The following is a 20397-nucleotide window of genomic DNA, read 5'->3' as shown; positions in this document are numbered from 1 at the left end:
TGTTGTTGCTACCTTTGCGAACATGTCCGCCTTTTCATTTCCCTTGTGCCCTACGTGGACTTTGATTCATTCTAGCGTGAAACCATCGCTACTGAGTAGAAGCTCCCTAATGGCATATACCAGTTCCCTTTTAGAAGAGTCACTACTTATAGCTTCAATACCAAACATGCAGTATGTGCGTATAACTGTTCTAAAAATTTTATTAGGTTTGGTCTTCTGTGACGCTACTGACTCATAGTCCGCTCAAAAGTAATTGTTCTCTACTCTCTTTGTGTCTTAGTTTCTCTGACTTCTATACGTCGAGTCATTGAACTCGAGCTTTGGAATTAACCTAAAGCATGTTTGTATACTGACCTTGGGACAACGCATCAGTTTTTCATCAAGAATCAGTTTTTCTGTTGATAAGGATTTACATGCCAGGTTATTAGTAGTACTTTTTCTGATTCTTATTCATGTGATTTCGTATGAGACACCGTAATAAAGGTAAAAACCAGCACTGTTACTTATTGGCCTTTTTTAATGAAATCAATTACTTGTAACTCTTGTAGCAGGTAAGTACCGTCAATAGGTTTTCAAATTAAGTACCGTGAATAAAATATTTTTAAAATCAGTTTATTTAGTTGGATTTGTTTACTATTAATTATAAAAATTAGTTATAATTTGAATGCGATTTAAAGCAGATAAGCGTATTTCTTAATAACAGAAGTTATTATTTTATTTTCTTAATAACATATCTTATATCTTATTGATATATATTTAAATTTTACTTCTAATTTATGATCATCTAACTCAAAATTTATATAAACATTTGCAGTTTCACTGTAATTAATAAAAGTGTTTTTAAAAGCCATATATTGCGAAACTTGGTACAGAATTGTTTGATTTCTTTTTAAACCTTTTATTAAAATTCCATTTATTAAAGTAATGACATTTACCAAAGTGTATTTAAAAGATGCAAATCTTAATCAATTTTTAATGTTTTTCTGAAATTTTAATTGTTTTTTCCCATATTTTGCATACATTCTATTGCTTTTGCATAAATTTCACTTAAGTTTTACTTAAATTTGCCTATATGTATTTCATGCATTAACCGTTCTGTTAAAATTCACATGTTACTTAGATTGCATACACAGTTAAAATACAAAAGACGTGAAGAAAATTCGAATATAGAAAAGGCTTTTCCCCTTTTTTTTTTTTTTTTTTTTTTCGTTTAAATTTTCTCATTTAATTTTCTATTGGATTAAAAAGATTTTTAAGCCGTTTATTTTCTAGGTAGGAGAATTTCTTTCTGAATTTAATTATGAAAATGGTGTTATAATAATATCTGCAGCATAAATTAATAACGGGTTTCGACTCATACTCTTTTTACCACGAATTTAATCCAGAATCGATGAACGTCTGCAGGTAACGCACATGAAATTTCCTTTTTCTCTTTTTCGATGAAAATGTTACTGCTTCCAGCTCTGTTACATTATGTTTATTTTTGCACTACTTGCTGCTTTATTGAATAAAATTAATGGAAGATTAAAACAAAATTTAATTTCGTATTCAGCTTTTATGAGTCCCAACGGAAAACTGAATAATTTTGCTCTTAAGCTTCCAATTACTTGCAAAAATACTTTGCCTTCTTTTACACTTCTACTTTTATTTTCTAGCTAAGTTTCAGTATATGGAGTACGATATTAAACAAAATCCGAACTCGATTTATTTAAAAAATAATGAAAATAAAAAGAATTAGTATGCTTTCTGTAAATGATTAGAAGGGTTTTATGAAGACTGAAGAAATAAAAAATATACCTTAATTCCTAGAACTTTGCAAACATCCTACGTATTTGAAATGCTCCTCCAGAACAAACTTTCAGACGTAATACCCAGGGTTTCCGGGAGAAGATAAAATGTTTCAGGTACAAAAGATGTACACAAAACATGGGGAATATTTTATTCGTGGGTTTTGTGAGAGCTCCAAGATTTCCTCCAGAACGAAACGTTTGAGAAACATTTGCTCTCATCCCAGCTCTTCAAAATAGCTGCGATATCATCTATACGTCACCAGAGGCAGCAGTTGACGACACAGTACTTAATGCCCATGCTATTGCAAAAGAACTATCGCCATGAATACAAAATGAAATTCGTGTTCAATAATTCTGAAATTCTGTAGCAATCGGTTTAGAGATGCATAAATAAACGGCCGAAAATTTCTATCAATTAAAACTAAGATCTCAACTTTTTTTATCTATTCCCTGGGAGCGTTCAGGCAGTGGTTCTAGCCGTCATTATTGCTGTACAGTCCTAAACCGTTAAAATTCGTTAACGGCGTTCCCACCTGTGGAACAGGGTTTAATCGTAGCTCAATAGGGAATGTAAAGTTGCATATGCGTGAATGCATAAATGAGTAAGCAAAATCATTGACCAAATATCAATTCGTGCTCCCTTCGCTCTGATAAGTCGTTTCTTATACCAGACTGGTATAAAGTTGAACAGTTAAAATATTTAGATAAAATCCTTATACTATTTTCTGTGATATAAAAAAAACCAGCAACGAAGTTCTGTCTATGCCACCTGTGACCACAAAGCCTTCGTGTGAACGCTCCATCAAGCATGCAATACGCAAGTTTCGAAATTGACTGATAAAAGCGTTTAATTCATTAATTCTTAAATTACACTGCATTGTATTATAAAATATTTAATGCTCATTTTGGAATTTCCACAATTTTTGAGGGTTTGAAACCCGCGGCTTTTGGAGTATCCTTTAGTACAGAACCAAATCATCAAATCAGGTGGTAACAAATTAGAAGAATCATCAGAAATCAAATCAGAAGTAATAAGAATCGGGTAACAAACCACCAAAATTATCAAATCAAGTATGTCAAACAATTTAATGCAACATTTTTTTCAACTAGGATTTATTCGATTTACTATTATAAGTAGTACAAAATCACTGATTCTTTATAAATATTTCAACTAATTGCCAACCTCCAATGAAGATTATCATTAAGAGGCCTTCTTTGAAACATTCTAATTCGGGCAATAGCGATAACCTTCCTGATTATAAAATTGGTGTGATCTTTCACTTGAGACCCACATAAATATTTCAGTCAAGGCGACGTTCATATTTACTCAACACCAGTTTAAAATCTAGAAGCATTACAGTTTTAGATATTTGTGATTTTCTAGAGACCACTGCGCTCATCAATTTTAGGTTACCTTGCAAAGCGCTCGTCAAGTTTAGATTACCGTGCAGTTTAAAATATCAAAAAACAAAACAGTTTTCTAAAAAACGGAATTTTATAAGAAATGCAACGAAAAATAGAAGTTACTTTAATTCATTTCAAAAATATAAATTCCTACTCAAAAAAAAAAAAGAGAGAGAGAGAGAGTTTATATATTTTACAAGTGTTTAAGTCAGCAATAACAGCTTACCGTTGTTAAGAATGGGATTATTGGAGCAGCGAATTAGTTACCGATGCAAAGGTCTTTCTTTTTCTAGAATGCTGCATCTCCATATGGCTTCCACGGTGGTATTTAATTTCATTTCATAACCCTCCTCAAAAATTCGGATGGAGGAGTAAAGTGCCGCTTTCCCGAGAAAATGCAAAAGCATGATTTTTCACTTGATGATAAATTGAAAAATTTCTTTATTTTGAATCCGAAATAAGGATTTCACATTGCTCCTTACTTGGTACTTGTTAAGGATTTTTCTTTGGTATTAAATTCCCCCAAACGTAAAGACTGACTGCTGGTCTTAGGTAAAGCCCACAAATACCCAATCAAATTTACAAATTTACGAAGTTAAAATCAAATTTACATAATAAAATGCTAAAACGTACACATATATTTTCTCTTTAACCTTGAAAGCTGGTTACCATCGAACTATGATTCTTGGTGGACACCTGCCAATCATTCTTTTCGAATTCTAAAGGAACTCACGCCTGTTTGTTTAATATGGCCAGTTCCTTCTTTGCGCTTCTTGAAAACGCTTTGGCTGATTTTTACTATTATGTTAGGCCTTTCCATTTTACCGGAAGATTTTCGTATAACTGTATGAGTACAAGCCTCGCCCAGGTGGTTGTTCTAATCTATTGCTAGTTTGTAGGCTATATGCAGCTAATAACATCCTGTCGATTAATACACACTTTTTATGATAGAAGGACATTATACCTTTAAAAACCAAATACTACTTATTATTCTGTAAAAGGCAGGTCCCAAATTTTAATCTTTTTTTTTTTTTTTTTTTTTTTTTGGCAAAGTATGAGAAAAATAGAGGAGTAATGTTAATTTATGTCTTTGTTCATAAAATCCAAACATGTCCTACGAGCATAGAGAACCAATGGGGGTTACGAAAGCGCTTGTATTATGGGCGTATTGTGACGTCACGCTTTTCCATAATTGGCGCTAAATTATTCTGCCTTTCAAAACTTTAGTAGGTAGACATACGGTTCACATAATAAGTAAGTACCATAATAAATTATATAATTTTAACTTTTTAAAATTTTAATCAAAAAAATATTAAAACGTACTTTTTTCTGGATTTAATTATTTATTCTTTAATCTGTTATGGGAGAGCATATCAGAGATACCTGTTTAACGGATTGCGCCATGGAGAACTTTCCAATTACCTTCAACTCGTACTATGCAAGATGGGCATAGTAATCAAGGATGCAGCCATTCCGTTCCCGGGGATCTGAACATGGGTCGAATTATAAGTATTCAGTGATCATTTCAGTGGCCAATGGCTTGTCAGTTGGGTAAGATTAGGTTATTTAAATACTTCAAGGTGCACAAGTGCTATCTGCCTATGGAAAAAAATGCGTTCGTGCAATTTTTAAAGGAAACTGATTTCTTATTCGTGTTACATGGTGTGAACTACTACGAAACCAGGCATGCAGCCAACCCCTTTGCCTGTGTTCAAGCCTGATCGAACTACCAGTATTCAGCGGTCTTAATCTATCAGCTAATGGTGAGCAGCAGTATTGTTATTTGAGAATATTAATTTAACACGATGTCTTATATTAACTAATGAAAATATAATGCATTATACAGGTGCTGAATGTAAAAGTGAACCGCATCCATGAGGATGCATAATTTTATCATTTTATGAATGGTTCTTTGATTCCTATATTGTTCGTTTATTTGTAAAAGTGTGATAAACCATTTTGGTTTTCTCAACTGCTTACGTGTGATTTACTAATACTAACGCAGCGTGAATTCTTCAGAAGCAGAAAGGAATTTTATTTGCAGACGGTAAAATTTTAATACAGTCAGCTTCAAACTTAACCAAGAAGATAACTGAGGGAGCTTTTTCTTGGCGACAGAAGTATATTTAAATATTCTGATCACCGAAATGCCCAGCTTTTACCAATTTAAGCTGCTTTTGTGGGGACGTTAAAACAAAATGTGTTCATAAATAACACATACACATTTGAAAAATTCAGATTGAATATTACTATTGCCATACACAGCACAGATAAGGAATACATCTCTCTAATGCAATGTATTTATTTATCTATACCTTTTTTATGTTTCTTACAACGCTGCGAAGTTTTTTCTATAGCATATATTGTCGGAAAGAACGCATCTCGTGAATGCTTTTCTTTTAACCTGAACCTCTTCTGCGTGCTTACAAATCTAAAATACATTTTTCTGCATCCGATTAGGATTCATTACGGCTAAGGCTGCCGAAGAGAAGGGAGGGCATTCCGTAGAAGACTTTCGGAAAGAAAGTGGCTTCTATTCATGTCACAGTTGGAAAAAAAACACAAAAAAGGCCCACGCAGTCAGTTGATTCGCCAAAATTTGAATCTGGTCCTAATTATCATTTTTGAGCTATCTTAGCTGCTCGAGTACTTACAAATTCCTATACACAATACTGTGGGAAGGTTAAGAATAAATGGACTCGCATTCTGATTTTTCTCATATCTCTTTGAAACTTTCTGGATGTATAAGTTTTGTAAGGAAGGGGTTGATTACAAAGAGAATGAATAGCAGAATAAAAGTGCAAGCTGGAAGTGACATAGTAAATGGAATTTGCCTTTTAAATTGTGACGAAAAAGCAGAGTATTTTGCATTGATAAGTAATTTAGTCATTCTGTGTTTTCGAAAACATGACGTAATAAACAGAGTAGCATATTATCCAGCCGTCAACTGAAAGAGATTTGATTCTATTTACATTATAAGGCTCATTGAGGCAACTAACACAAATCATATTTTCAATTACTCTCTCTACACATGCACTGCGTTGAAGGATAAATTCACAGTAATACCTCAAATATAATCACGTAATTATAGTATTACAAATCTAATTTAATCAGTTGACGCCAACAGGAATTCTCTCGCTCATCGCATGTGAAACGTATGAAACAGCCGAGCTCTAATATTTATCATCCAATACAATTGGCATCGAGTCGGAAATTCGCTGACCTAATGCATATGTAAAATTAGCTTTTGTACTATTTAAAAAATCAATTTTTTTCTAGTATTTGCCTGTGTCAACACGGAAACACAACATTTACTCGATATGCAATTAATTGAATTTACTCTAAACGCGATTGTCATTGCTAAGTTGCTAGGAGAGAAAGCCTGCTACTCGTTAAATTGGATGGCAAATCAGTATACAAGGTGTTTGAAAAATATCGCACTACTAAATAATTTTCAAAAGGTTTATTCTAAGGCACGGGTCCATTTAAGAAATGTATACATATAGATATAAATACATTTTGTGGGGTTCCTAAAAGTGTAATTTTATTTTTTAGAGCTCCTATCATCCTCAAAAAAACGAATGCTAAAATCATATTGAAAATATACCAATGCTGCGTGCACGTGATATGAAAACAAAATCATTATTTCATATTTTAGGTGACAATAATAACAGAAGAAAATACTATTTAATTCATTACTTTGATGTTTAATTTTTGATCCAAATAGCATTTAAACAATCTTTCAAATTTTAATTTCGACTTGTGGATTTCTTAGAAAAGTTACATGAAACCCAAAGATTCAACAGAACAAATTTGAAGACAACTAGGAACAGATGAGATTGATCTGACTGGGACAGCCGGCTTGTGTGAAGATGCCGACACCTTTTTAAATATTTAGCACTATTTACTCATATACAAAGGTACCTAGCATGACATTACAAGTGGACCTTTTGAAAGTCAGTTTATATAGCTGACAATCCAACCCATATCAAGATACCGGAACGCTCATGTGAAAATATTTTTTCTTAATCATTAGTTGCCGACTTGCGTGAAGGTTCGCCCGTGTTAAAATCGTGGTCATCGAGATGGCGGGAAAATGAAAATTTCCCACTTTTATTATATGGAGGGAAGAATTAAATCCATCGGTTATGAATTTGTGACGAGCTGACAACTATAGGATTAAGGCCATAAGTTCAAAACGTTTACCGTTATTTCCTTTCAATTTTTGATTGGAATGTCATTAACTCTTCATTTTCCAATAAGTTTACCTTTTCTGGAGGGGAGTGAACGATCCTGTAATTATGATTAATGTTTCGTCTGTTCTTAAATTATGGAGACTAGATGATAAGGCTGACCTAAACCACCTTTGGGACTTCGGGGAATTTTCCAATAGCCTAATCCGCTCCTCAGGGCAAATGAAATAAGATAATCTTCAGATTACGATAGGCATGCGATTTCTTTCAATAAAATTTGGCTAAATCTTAAGTTGTCTACGAACTAGAGGAAAGAAGCTTCAGTCAGACATCTTATCCTCAATCGAATGAGTCAAAAATAAAGATACATGTCCTCATACGTTTAATGTTTCATGAAATGTCATTTATTAAAATTCATGCAAGCATTACTAAAATATAGCTTTGCATATTATGATTCTAATGCATATTTCAGTGAGACACATATTACATAAGAAATACGAATAGACGGTAGAGTGGTTAGAGGAGAGTACTGTGGTACCGAAGAGCCTGGGTTCGAATCCCGGAAAGAGCATGGTTGTAACTGTCCGTCCCTTCATAGGAAGCAACGGTTATTAGGTGCCACCGTTAGGTGCCTATTAGGTGCCTATGGTCCCTTAATCATCGTCATGTTCTTCGAGTGAAAATAGTTATCTCTTGTAATTTTAGCAATTTGAGTGTCCGTTTTGTATATACTGAAACGGATTCTTCTCTTCTTCTTAAAATATCTTTAGTTATTTTAGAAACAATTTACATGCCAACTATATACTTTTCTGTAAAATGCTAACTCAACACTTTGAGGTATTTGTATGTTACAGCGGTTATTGTGAAAGAAAGTCTCCAAGCAAAGCGCGGCAAAAAAATAATCATCAAGCAAAGAAAACACAAGTGTAACAAAAACGTTATGAAAAGTAAAATAAAATTAATTAATTAATAAACCTGAAAGTGTTCAAATTTTAACGGTTGCCCAAAAGGGCTCATTAATATGTTTATCAACAGAGGCTAGCCATTGAGATGGTCCATGTAGAATAGCGAAACATTTTATTTAAATCCATCAGGTTTAAATGAAAATCAAAAGCTACATATGTTGCTTTTAAATAGCTCAGTTTGTCAGTAACAATCAATAATAGGCAGATTCAATTTGAAAGGTAAATGTCTTACATTTTGTCGAAAGGCAGCAGAACTCAAACAAAAAGTGAAACAACGCATTTACAGTGGGCAATATTTAAGGTGGATTAATATAAAATCGTGTTTGGAGACTAATAACCCTTTGGGGCTAGTAAGCAAAATTACATTTAAATTTATTCCCTGTGTGCTTTTTCTTATATGCGCTTTCTGTAACATTAACATCCGCAACTGCGTCATTTTCTGACAATTCTTTTCTTTCATAAAATGCTCGAGACGGCACTTATTCGTTTCACGTTAATTTTTACTGCCTTTTACATGACGCATTTACCAGATTTGATATGAAAATTAAGTAGTTATTGTAAATAATCCTTTATTTCTAGGCATGTGGTATTTTATCCAAAAAAATCGCAAGTTTTTCAGTTCTTGCGTAAATTCTACATGGTGGAGCGTAGAATGGAAATACTCTACAGCTGACAAAGTATTAGAACAAGAACTGTGAATTAATTTGAAAGAAATCACTCGCCTTCTTATTTACAACAGTTCATACTCTGGCAGAGACAAGATAATAATCTAGTGAGATTTTGAATGTAAATAATATGAACAGAAAGTATTGTTGGTTGCTTACCGGTTCGTAATAGATTAAATGCACACAGAAATGATGATAATTGATAAAATTTATTTCACCAAACAGATTCTGAAACTTTCGACAAAAATACTCGTACAACTCTTCACAGTATCACAGAATACAATCAGTAATTACACTTCAAACTACGAAGAACGTTAAATACAATGCAATGCAAAACGCAAAAAATATCGCCAAATGGTCACCAAATATGGCGGCTTTTGGCGATTTCACCTCAAATTTGGAGGAAAACATTAGTCACTAAAACCACTGCCAACTTGGCGATATCTCACTAGTTTAGCGAGATAGCCATTTACTCTATATTAAATAGACTTGCCTCTGTACTCTTACTTTTCCGGCAAAGCACCGCCTCTTTCGATTTTCACGTTACATTATATTTATTTTATAAATCTAAATTATTTCACTAGGTCTATTTATATATGTACAAAATTCGTAACAATATACTTCATCGGCAAAACGAGACAATAGTTTATTGGCTGTGTATCAGCCAATAGCAGTTAATGCCAAAATTACGTACGAAAGCTATGTTATCTCAAAGAAATTTCTCTCCAAGGCGCCTCACCACAATTAAAAGATTTATCTAATTGAAGCTAATTTTATCAAACACTATTTAAACTGTAAGACTTATAGATTTCAATTCATTTGTCTCATTTAATTTTCCCTCGCTCTCTTTTAATTCTTTTAAAATGTATCAACTTTCTTTTCTTCAGGTGCAATAAAATAATTAATAAAAGACAGTTATTGGAAACAGACGAGAATAATTCTTAAAACAATGATAGAAATAAAGATTGTAAAAAAATTGGAAAGGGAACGAATTAAACAAACTAATTTTTGTCTTTCCACATTTAAAAATCTAGTAATAGCTCTTGAAATATTACTTTATTTTACTTTCGAGTACATTAATAATTTTTGTTCTTATTTGCTGTTATTGCTCTAAAAATAAATATGATTTTTTAATTCATAAAATTGTTTTCTAATATTTGTGCTATGCTATTTTAATATTTACTATCTTCTTAAGTTTTCTCATTTTACTCTTGTTATAACTGCTACTTTTGATATAAAAGATTAACAGCATTCTAATGATTAATTTTTCAGAAACATCAAAGACTAATTACGCATAACTTTAAAAAAATTAAAAGCTTTTTATGAAAATTTCAACACTGGACTTGATAAATTAGGAGACATCAAAATATTTCCAGATAAAAGTAGCTTTTAAACAACTAATCTACTCCATCTACACGCAGTTCAATTTTTTAATAGATCTGGCAGATAATTTCGCTTCACACTTCGTAAATGTAGGAAGCTCCAGCATATCTCTGAGTTGTGATGGTCTAAAATCACTTATATGAGAACTACATTTTGCGACTACATCATCAAAGGAAAAATTAAACACACGTTTTCTTTTGCAGCCTTGAAATATTTCTGTGTATAGTGTCTGGATTGTAACATTGCAATTAAAACTGAAGTCTGCTTGATTACTGCTATTTTTGGAGTAATCATAAATTAATTTTATACGCTGTTTGAGCTTCTCAAGTTCATTGACTGAAACGTTTATGATTGTTGCTTTTCCCCAGTCCCTGAATAATATGTATAAATATATTGTTATTGATTTAAATGTATATGATTAAATGTACAAAAATATACATAAGGTATTTTCTCCCTCCTTTCTACATGCCTTCTTAGTATAATGGTAGCACGCTCGTCGCGTATTCGAGAAGGCCGGGTTCGAGTCCCGGCGAGAGCATTGCTCATTTTTTATGTTCCCTGCTTCGAAATAACCTAATGACTCTACAAATTCACGTTCAAAATATTTTGTAATTATTGTAACAATAGTGCAAGCTCAGTATCTTAATTGCTGAATATTTTTTCAGTATGAGTATTTATTAAGCTAAAATAAATATATAGGTAATTAATGAACAAAAAGCAAAAGAAAAATACCTCTAAACTTTGAATTTTGTACATTATAATATTCTTTAAACATGCTTAGATTATTTGATACTTTATAATATGTTTATTTCTAATACGCTTTAAAATAATACTCTTACATGAAAATTATTTTTTACAATAACCACATCTAGTCTGTGTTCAATCCATCGTTAATAACTAAAATACATAAAATAAGGTATCAAAATTTTAAAAATAAACTAATAAGATGTAGATATTTGTAATTATTATTTTAAACAAATACATGTTGTACAACAAATCATTTGAACAAACTATTTTATTGATAACAAAATTGCGTATAGACATCGTAAGAACAGAATTGGATTCACCATTAAGCAAAATAAGCTCATGCTTAAGGCATCGAGGAAAGCAGGCGCCATAAGATGCTGCTTAGGAACTCGACAGGGCTTAATTTCTAAAATTAGAAATGCCAGAGCCCTATGGGAAGGCCGTCAGCAAAGAGGAAAAAAGTAAATAAATAAATAAAATGACTATTAAAATTATTAATAATTTTAAAATTAAATAGTTGATTATTATCAAATTAATTAATAATTATTTAATCAATGTTAATACTTATTATTTATCAATTATTATTTAATTAGATAAAATTAATTCATTGTTATTTATTTAAATTATTTAAGTTAACTAAAATGTAAAGAGATAAAAATAAGCGATTTTTAATACAATTTTATTGCAAAAAAAAAATTTTCGTCATCAGACTTCTACTGAGATTGTTGCTTCAGTTACGTAAAAGAAGTGTCGGAGCCTTCTTAGTTACGGCTCCGTAGAATTAGGATTTAACCCAAAAACTAAAAAGGGCTCCGGTGGGCTCCGGCGCAATTTAAGCTCTAGAACTCCAGAAAAGGGACATCATTCCTTGTTCTACCATGGAATGTATGCAGCAACTAAACTAAATTTGAGAGAAAAGGGATGAGAAGAAAAGCAGATGTGTGTAAATTGCCAAAATAATTTTAGTACTTAGGGTCTCTAAAAGTCTTAACTCGGCTATGTGTAAGATACTACACTGCGTGTAAAGATGTCAGCAGTTTCAAGGTTCTAAATACTTGATCCAAGAGAATTCATGTAATTTTTATGCTCCAGCTGAAAAAACATGAAAATGCTCAGGTAATTTTCATGCTTTTTCTGCTTCATCAGCACAGGAAATTTATGAGAATTTATGAAACAGCTGAAGATTTATCAGAATTAAGATAGCAGCAAAGTACATGTAACAGAAATGGCAACAATTTCAAATGACAGTTTGTGAACCTGTTATGACTCTAATGCACACTGGCTTCAAAGTAACTAAAAACAACGATAACCAGAAGTTTCTATAGTGAGGTTCATCATAAGATGCGTGTCGCTATTTTAAATTATTATTTAAGAAACAGCTTCCCACTTTTAAACCAAATACTATATTCGACTTATATATTCTGATAAATTTAAGTTATATTACTTAAATTTAATAACAAATTTATCTAAAATATTGATACTTGAATATCAGCAGTATTCAAACGAATTTTTGTTAAAAATCACACACTAGCAATTTTTTAACATCATTTTAATGAGATGATTGCAGCCCACCCAACTTATTTTAACGTATAGTTACTCTTAAAAAACAGTTTCTGCAGCTCTTGCCTTCATGAATAATGCTTAGAATTATTAGCAAAATCATACACAAGTCTGAATACACTTAAGTCACATTTTTAATAACAATCATTTTTTAGCAGTTCTTGAGAGCCAATATCCGGTATTATAAGAGTTAGCATTCTATTTAATGTGTTGTGTAATTCAATAGCATCAGTATCAAAATTTTGAAACAATATCACTTCCAAATTTTTATAATAATTTAGGAACGCTTATTCAAGCAAATTTTTAAATAAATTATCATATAAAACGTTTGTAATTTTTAAAATTTATTTGAGAACATCGCTAAATTGTTGTAGTTTCATATCACAAATTAAATTTCCAAACTAATTATTGTGCTTTCTTTTTTTATCTGTCAATTGTTATAATTTCGAAATAAGAATTATTTTAAAGACTTCCCGTAATTTTTTTTTTTTTTTTTTTTTTTCTCTGATGTGATGTCGTTTGAATAAACGTTAACTCTCTAAACTTTAATAACTTATACTTGAAAAGTGTTCTTCTCAAGAGTAAAATTAACGTTAATTGATTACATATGTATACTAATAAGATTGGTAACATTTATAATCATAATCACAAGAAAACAATTACTGCAAATACGTACAGAAAATTTACTTTGTAAATCATCTAAATCTATACCAAAACTTTACAGTTCCTTTTCTTATGCTTACAATTAATTTAATGCAATTCTCAATAAAAATCAGGCATGTTCACTTATCACTAGATACGGCAAACCAGCGGCCGAGCGGTAAAGTCGCTGAACACTGGTAGTTCGGTCCGAGGTTCGAATCCCGCGAACGGGCTGGTTGCATGGACGTTTTCGTGGTTTTCTCCATGTGTAACGTGTATTACGAGCTAGTTTTCCCTAAAAAGTCCTCCACGAAGGCATCCCTCCCTTTACGCAGATAGCCCTCGAGGCTTTGCTATAATCACACACACACACCATAACCCATACCAGATCTTGGTAACTTCTTATGAGTTTTATTTGTTTTCTGATGTTTAACAACAAAATCCCTTCAATAAAATTAAAAACCAGATTATCGGCAACAAAATAATTGTTATTACCTCCCAAAATTAACAATTCTTTCTTAAAATACTATTCAGTTCACTTCTGCTTTCTTTCTTGTGGCACAAAGCTCTCTTTCTTGTGGTAAAATAAACATCCTGGTTATTTTGGCCTCAACCAAGAAGTAAACTGACGCCAAATGTGATGCGCCAAAGTAGCCAGAAAAACAGAGTGGAGCTTCCTCCATTTAACGTAGGCCTTTCATTTCTGACTACTGTACAGAAAGTTGAAAACGAAACTTGAAAGCGAATATTTGTTCAATTGACTATGGCGAAGCACACTATCTGCCTAAGGAACAGGATGTCTTAGCTAACAACCTTCTATGGAAAACTGTCTCGTATTTTATATATAGAGAGAAAATCATGATAACACTCATACAGCCAACCTGTTTTCTCGAGATCTGAAGCCGGGTCTAATTGTTCAACAGTCTCATCGAATCAACCAATTTGGTGCATCACAAATCTATTTAAATAAATAGAGAGGCTCTTTATATTATCAGTTAAGATAAGTTTTTGATACACTTACATCATTTCCCCAGCTCTTGACCGAATTCGTATTCCACTAAGATAATCTATGGTAACATCATAAATTCTCCTACTAGAATTAAATAGTTTGGATCAAGAGCTAATATAGTTCATTATGGTAACTATGATTATTTTTAGGTTCATTATGATGAACTACAAGACGTCTATCCGCTTTAAAGGAGAAATGCCTTCGTAAAGGGTCCCTCTACGGGAACCGAAAAACCTTGAAACCGCCCTTGCAGACAGCCTGCTCACCAGAATTTGAACTCGGGTCGAACTACTGATTCTCAATGGTGTTAATCACTTAGCTATTGGGTGAGACCTAATTTAGATGAATATTTAAATCATGCAGAGTGAGACATTTGAAATTCGTACTACCGCGAATTCGATAGATTACGCAAAACAATACTTATTTCCATTAAATGTCCTTTTAAAAGTCGCACATGACTTTTATTAAGAAGCCTAATATCTAAAATCATATTAAGAATGTAGCAATCTCGTTTAGTCACTGGAAGAAAGATTCCACATTTCACATCTGAAAGCTTAACATGTTTTCAGTCTAGTCTTTAAAGTACTCTCCTATAAATCAAATGATCTATGTTTGGATGCTAACCGACGGAAACTTTGGCGTTCTCATTCTCTGCAACAAATTTTGTCACCACATCAAGTTATCACAGAAAATATACATAGCAATCACAAGAGATTTTATCAATTATCCATCAGCTTTCAAGTTAAAAGAAAGCATACTTACTTAGATTTACTTCAAAGTTAAAACCTATGTTATTTCTATATATTCTTTCTGAAAACCTTTAATATTAAAGCTGACTTGATAAGAAGCTGCCTTTGTATGAATTCAAGGTTTTTTATAAGAAAAAAAAGTATCTCATATATGCGTCCTACTATATTTGCCTAGCATATTTATAGATATCGGGGCCCACCAGCGGCCGGGCGGTAAAATAGCTGAACCCTTGTAGTTCGGTCCTAGGTTCGAATCCCGCGAACGGGCTGCCTGCATGGGCGTTTTCGTGGTTTTACCCATGTGTAACGTGTATACGAGCCAGTTTCCCTTAGAATGTCCTTCCCGAAGGCATCCCTTCCTTTAGGCAGATAGCCCTAGTGTGCTTTGCCGTATTCTCAATACACCAACACCGCATTTATAGATATCTAAACGTTTTCAGGGTCAAATTCGGAATTCACTTTTAAAATCAAGAATTCAACTTGATTCGTTTTCCAAAATTACGCTTTATAAGTTTTGTTTTGAAATGTTTGTAGGATTCTCAATTGTGCAATTCTAAATTACAGTTAAAAGTGAAGAATCGTAAGAACTAGTAAGCGAGTAATCGCTTGAGTTCGTGAGACAATAAATAAACTTGGAAAGGGTTAAAAGACCCTTTGTTATTCAACTAAGATTTTAACAGAACTCCGTCTTGCAGTTGTACAATAAAGCCGACAGTTGGGCTTGAAATTAAGAGACTAAGAATCAAACTAAACTATTCTTAACTAAAGAGATATAGCGGAAGCTATCAAAATTCTAACAGAGTTGGCCCCTTAACGCTAATTGACTGCGAAGCTATCAAGGGCCTAAAGTACGGCCGAGCGTAATAATAGCTTACGAGAGAGTAGTCTAAAAAGGCGGACGTGTGCAGACAGAATATCTGGTATCTCTCTCAGTAAGACAGTAGAACTTTGCGGTTAAACACCACTCTTCCTCATTAGCATTCAGAAGTGATTCTAAAACTACGTTCTGGCCGGAAGTGGTAAGTTGAAATTAAGAATCGATAGGAAAGGAAGTTTAACTGTTAATAAAATTAACATAATCCTTACATGTTTATATTGGTTTTAAACTAAATGATTCGTTTCTTCTTTTGTGCGAGTGTGTGTTCCAAACCTACTACTTCACAATATACAATAAACACTTTTGTCTCTTTTCAGGTACGAGAAATTTCAGGCGTCTTGGGAAACAGCGCCTGTAGGACCATATAATGTGAGATTTTGACTCCTGCTTGATTTGAACGTAACACAGGAAGAAGGCGTGACCTGAATACAACTATGGATATCCCAGTCGCGATTGAAACGGGGGATTTGACAACTACTTACCCAGATGACGATGTCACGGGGCATAACTACAGTGGAAATTACAGCGACGACTACTGGCTCCCAGATGCGAAAGACCTGCACATTCTGATGAACGTCACTAGGGATGTACCACTCAAATATGCCATGCCACTTTTTGGGTACATCATGCCTTTCCTCCTTCTTGTCACCATCATCGCCAACACGCTCATTGTGGTCGTCCTCGCTCAAAGACACATGAGGACGCCGACCAACCTGGTGCTCTTGGCCATGGCCATTTCAGATCTTTTGACTCTCCTCTTCCCAGCTCCTTGGTATTTTTATATGTATACCCTGAACCACCACTCTGATCTCTTGTTTCCACCATCGACGTGCTACGCCTACCACAGTATGATAGAGGCTGTACCAGCTTTCTTTCACACTGCCTCCATATGGCTTACCCTCTTACTTGCTGTTCAGAGGTATATCTATGTATGCCATCCTACCACTGCGAGAACCTGCTGCACAGTACCGAAAGTATGGAGAGCCATGGCTTGGGTCTATGTCCTCGCCTTTGTGCATCAGTCAACTCGTTTCTTCGACAGAGTCTTTGAAGCTGTGCGTTTCCGTTGGAGAGGTGGTATCCATGAGGGCTGCATTTTCATGACAGCCCAATGGGTAACGGACACCATCACTGAAAATATCTACTACACAATGTACTACGGGTTCCGAATACTCTTCGTGCACGTTGGTCCTTGCCTAGCGCTGGTCATTTTCAACGTGTTGTTGTTCTGGGCACTGCGAAAAGCTCAGCTCAAGCGGCAAAAATTGTTCAAAGAAAACCGTAAAAGTGAGTGCAAAAAGTTGCGAGACAGCAACTGCACCACTCTGATGCTGATCGTGGTAGTGACTGTTTTTCTTGCCGTTGAGATCCCACTGGCTGTGACCACCCTCTTACACGTGATGCAGAACGCACTGGATTTGCATATAGCAGACTATGATGACCTTAATTCGACTATCTTGTTCACCAATTTTTTCATAATGCTGAGCTATCCAGTCAATTTTGCTATTTATTGTGGTATGAGTCGCCAGTTCAGAGAAACCTTCAAAGATCTCTTCTTGCAAGGAAAAATAGCAAGTGGCCGGGAGGGCTCTTCCCGATATTCGCTGGTAAACGGACCTCGTACATCCACCAACGAAACTATTCTGTAGGCGGAGTCAAAGGAAATTGGATGGGCTCACTTATTAGAAAAGCATCATTAAATACTGTCTGTCGACGAAGAGAGCGACCATGAGCACAAAACGTGCTTGCTTCTATCCGATTTATTTACGAGACACAATCGGGTGCTGCGAGAAAACCAATTTATGTTTTTATTTCTTAAATCTCTTCAAGAAATCAAAGGTAAGTATAACCCACAGGGTAGAGGCTAAAGATACGAAAAGGTCGTTTTAACATCCTACCTACTCCTAATTTGCCGAAACTTTTCAACTTGACATTTTTATGGACGAGTCAAAACATTCTAACATAGTGCCAAACAGGATCGCCCTACTCGTGGTCAGACAGTAGTTCAGATGCACTTCAAGAAACGAAAATGACTTACGATAATATATTCCCAACGTTACGCCTGTTGAAGAGTTCAAATGTTTACTTAAGCCCGAAAAGTGGTTCGTTTTGCTTCTCAAATCAAACCGAACATCTATTGAAAAGCTATTTTTATCTGAAGCAAAGATGGGAAGGAAACATGGCAGACTTTTAAAAACGTTTTGCTTATGTCTTTAAAAGAACAAGACCACAATGACGAATACATGTTAAAAATGCTTATTAATATTGTTTTATTACGTACTTACATATATAAATATAAATATAAATATATTCCCACGTTTCAAAAAGATTGCATCGCTGAATATCTCTTGAATGATTTGTCGTACTAGTTTAAAGAAAGAATCACATAAACGAGACATTTAGACGATGATGATTTCGGTCACATAACACATTTCTGAAAACATTCATGACTTAAATTTTGCATGGGTTGCACAATAAAAAGCAATTAAGTAAAAAAATGAGTCTGATAGCTAAATTAGTCTAATAAAATAAAAGCCCTTAACTATGTAATCAAAATTATGTAAATTAAAATTTTCAGCTGATAATTGAGAACGTACAAATACACATTTTCGAACACAAACTTCTAAAAAATGCTGCATACTTAAAAATACGTGATAGTAAAAGAAGGGTTTCGAATTTCTGTTATAGTAATACTGTGGATAAGTATTCTTGAATTTTCCGCGGTAGAAATTCAATTAAAGCTATAAAATCGACATTTTAGCCGATAGTTCTATTGGATGAAAATGGACCGAGTCATATAATTTTAACAGCTTTTCAAAGATGAGCTTTATATAACACAAAAATTTAGAAGTATTTAGTATTTTAATATTCTATATTTCAAATATGACCCAGACGCACAAAAAACTGATAAAAGTGAAACAGTTAAATGCTTGCAAATCATAACATTACTCGAAGTAATTCTTTTCCCCATCCCGCGCACCAAAAAATCTTTCCCACTGTTCTAGAAGTTATTTCAAAGAAGAAGTCCTAGGAGTTGTTTCTTTTCTTCAAAGGAAGGAACTCGGCTAGAAATGTATCCATTCTCAAACTGCAGTGGAAGTGAAATGTGCTGCAAAATGCTAGATAGTAATGTGGAGGCAAATCCATTCATCAACAAAGACGTGATCTCTGTACTGTCGTAAAGCTTCATCGAAATTTGAAAGCCTAAGATCTCTTCCCATTACTAAAAACTGCAGGATAATTCTTTTTCATGTTGATAAAAGTTCTTTCTACTTACTTATGATTCTCACGGGTGACTAAAACGTTAGAGCTCTCACTCTATTACAAGTAATATCTGATAGTTGAACTACTCAATACCGCTTACTTTGCACAATTCTTTGCAGCATAAATCGCAGAGCAAAAAAAATCCAGTAGTAAGGGTGACATTTGAAAGCTCCGTTGCAGTAAGATAAGAAATACTAGGTAATTAGAATTTTATAATCAGTAATTAGAGCTTTTCTTGCAGAAGAATTGTACAAAAACTTCAAAATTTGATAATTTTACAAAGAAGAATGGCGTAATTAATATCTCCACAGTTTGAAACCCTATCGTATTTGTTAAACTTAAGTTAGAAGCTTACGACACCTCGCTCAAGATTTCTTTTCTCATGCAATCTTTTTGGAGCATCATGTATATCTAATCTTATATTAATGTGTCTGATTGGGTGTTTAAGCACATTTTAAAAGCTGTGGACGAATGTAAGCGCCAAATACTTCAATATGATGTGTATTTACTTTTTCAAACTTCACTAAATTATCAAAATCCCTGTGTTGGTTTATGTGTGTTGTGTGAATGGGGCACATTTCTCCGTATAGTTCCTCATTCTAAATCAAAGTTTCTTAAAGGAAAGGTAATCCCACTTTTGTATTTGGCGCTCTCTGGTCTCTTTGCAACATTACGTGTATCAGTGTTTTCTTCTTATGGCCCTGCAACGCAACCTGTCGGGCGATTCTGCTACTACTCGGGGCTCTAGTGGAAGACCCGAGGGGTGTGTATGCCAGGTGCCGGTTAAAATGTCTGCCTTACTGCTGATACCTTTCCTCTTCCGTTGTGAGCATTTTGTGCGTGCACGATCAAAACCAGTGAAGGTGCTTGTTGTGAAACTAAATAAATATATAATTTTGCCTCATTTCCTTTCTTTTTTTTTTTTTTTTTTTTTTTTTTTTTTTTTTTTCCTTCTTTTAAATACAGCATTATTACAGAATTAAAGTGTTAGAAACTTTAAACACTGAAGCCACGATCCATGATTCCATACAGAGACTATGATTCTGTACGGAAAATATTTTAATACACGAAACGTCACGCGCTGGAAATGTTTTTGCTAAGCAGGCACATTTTGAACGTAAAAGAATATAAAAATATATTTTATTACTT

General features: G+C 33.7%; 1 protein-coding gene across 1 annotated transcript in view; it reads left to right on the top strand.

Annotated features, from left to right (window-relative positions):
- SPR (G protein-coupled sex peptide receptor) overlaps nucleotides 1–20152 on the top strand; it is a 154680-nt gene extending 134528 nt beyond the window's left edge. The window contains exon 2 of the mRNA XM_035371335.2: nucleotides 16302–20152. Coding sequence (XP_035227226.1) covers nucleotides 16419–17633 — 1215 coding nt within the window. The 5' untranslated portion in view covers nucleotides 16302–16418 and the 3' untranslated portion in view covers nucleotides 17634–20152. The remainder of the gene's footprint in view (nucleotides 1–16301) is intronic.
- Nucleotides 20153–20397: the final 245 nt, after the last annotated feature.

Source organism: Stegodyphus dumicola, chromosome 1 (genome assembly GCF_044657685.1).
Source record: "Stegodyphus dumicola isolate Sdum_Otavi_A_Nest chromosome 1, ASM4465768v1".
In the NCBI taxonomy this organism is placed as follows: domain Eukaryota; kingdom Metazoa; phylum Arthropoda; class Arachnida; order Araneae; family Eresidae; genus Stegodyphus; species Stegodyphus dumicola.
Note: the sequence above shows the minus strand (reverse complement) of the source record. Positions and strands in the feature narration are given on the sequence as shown.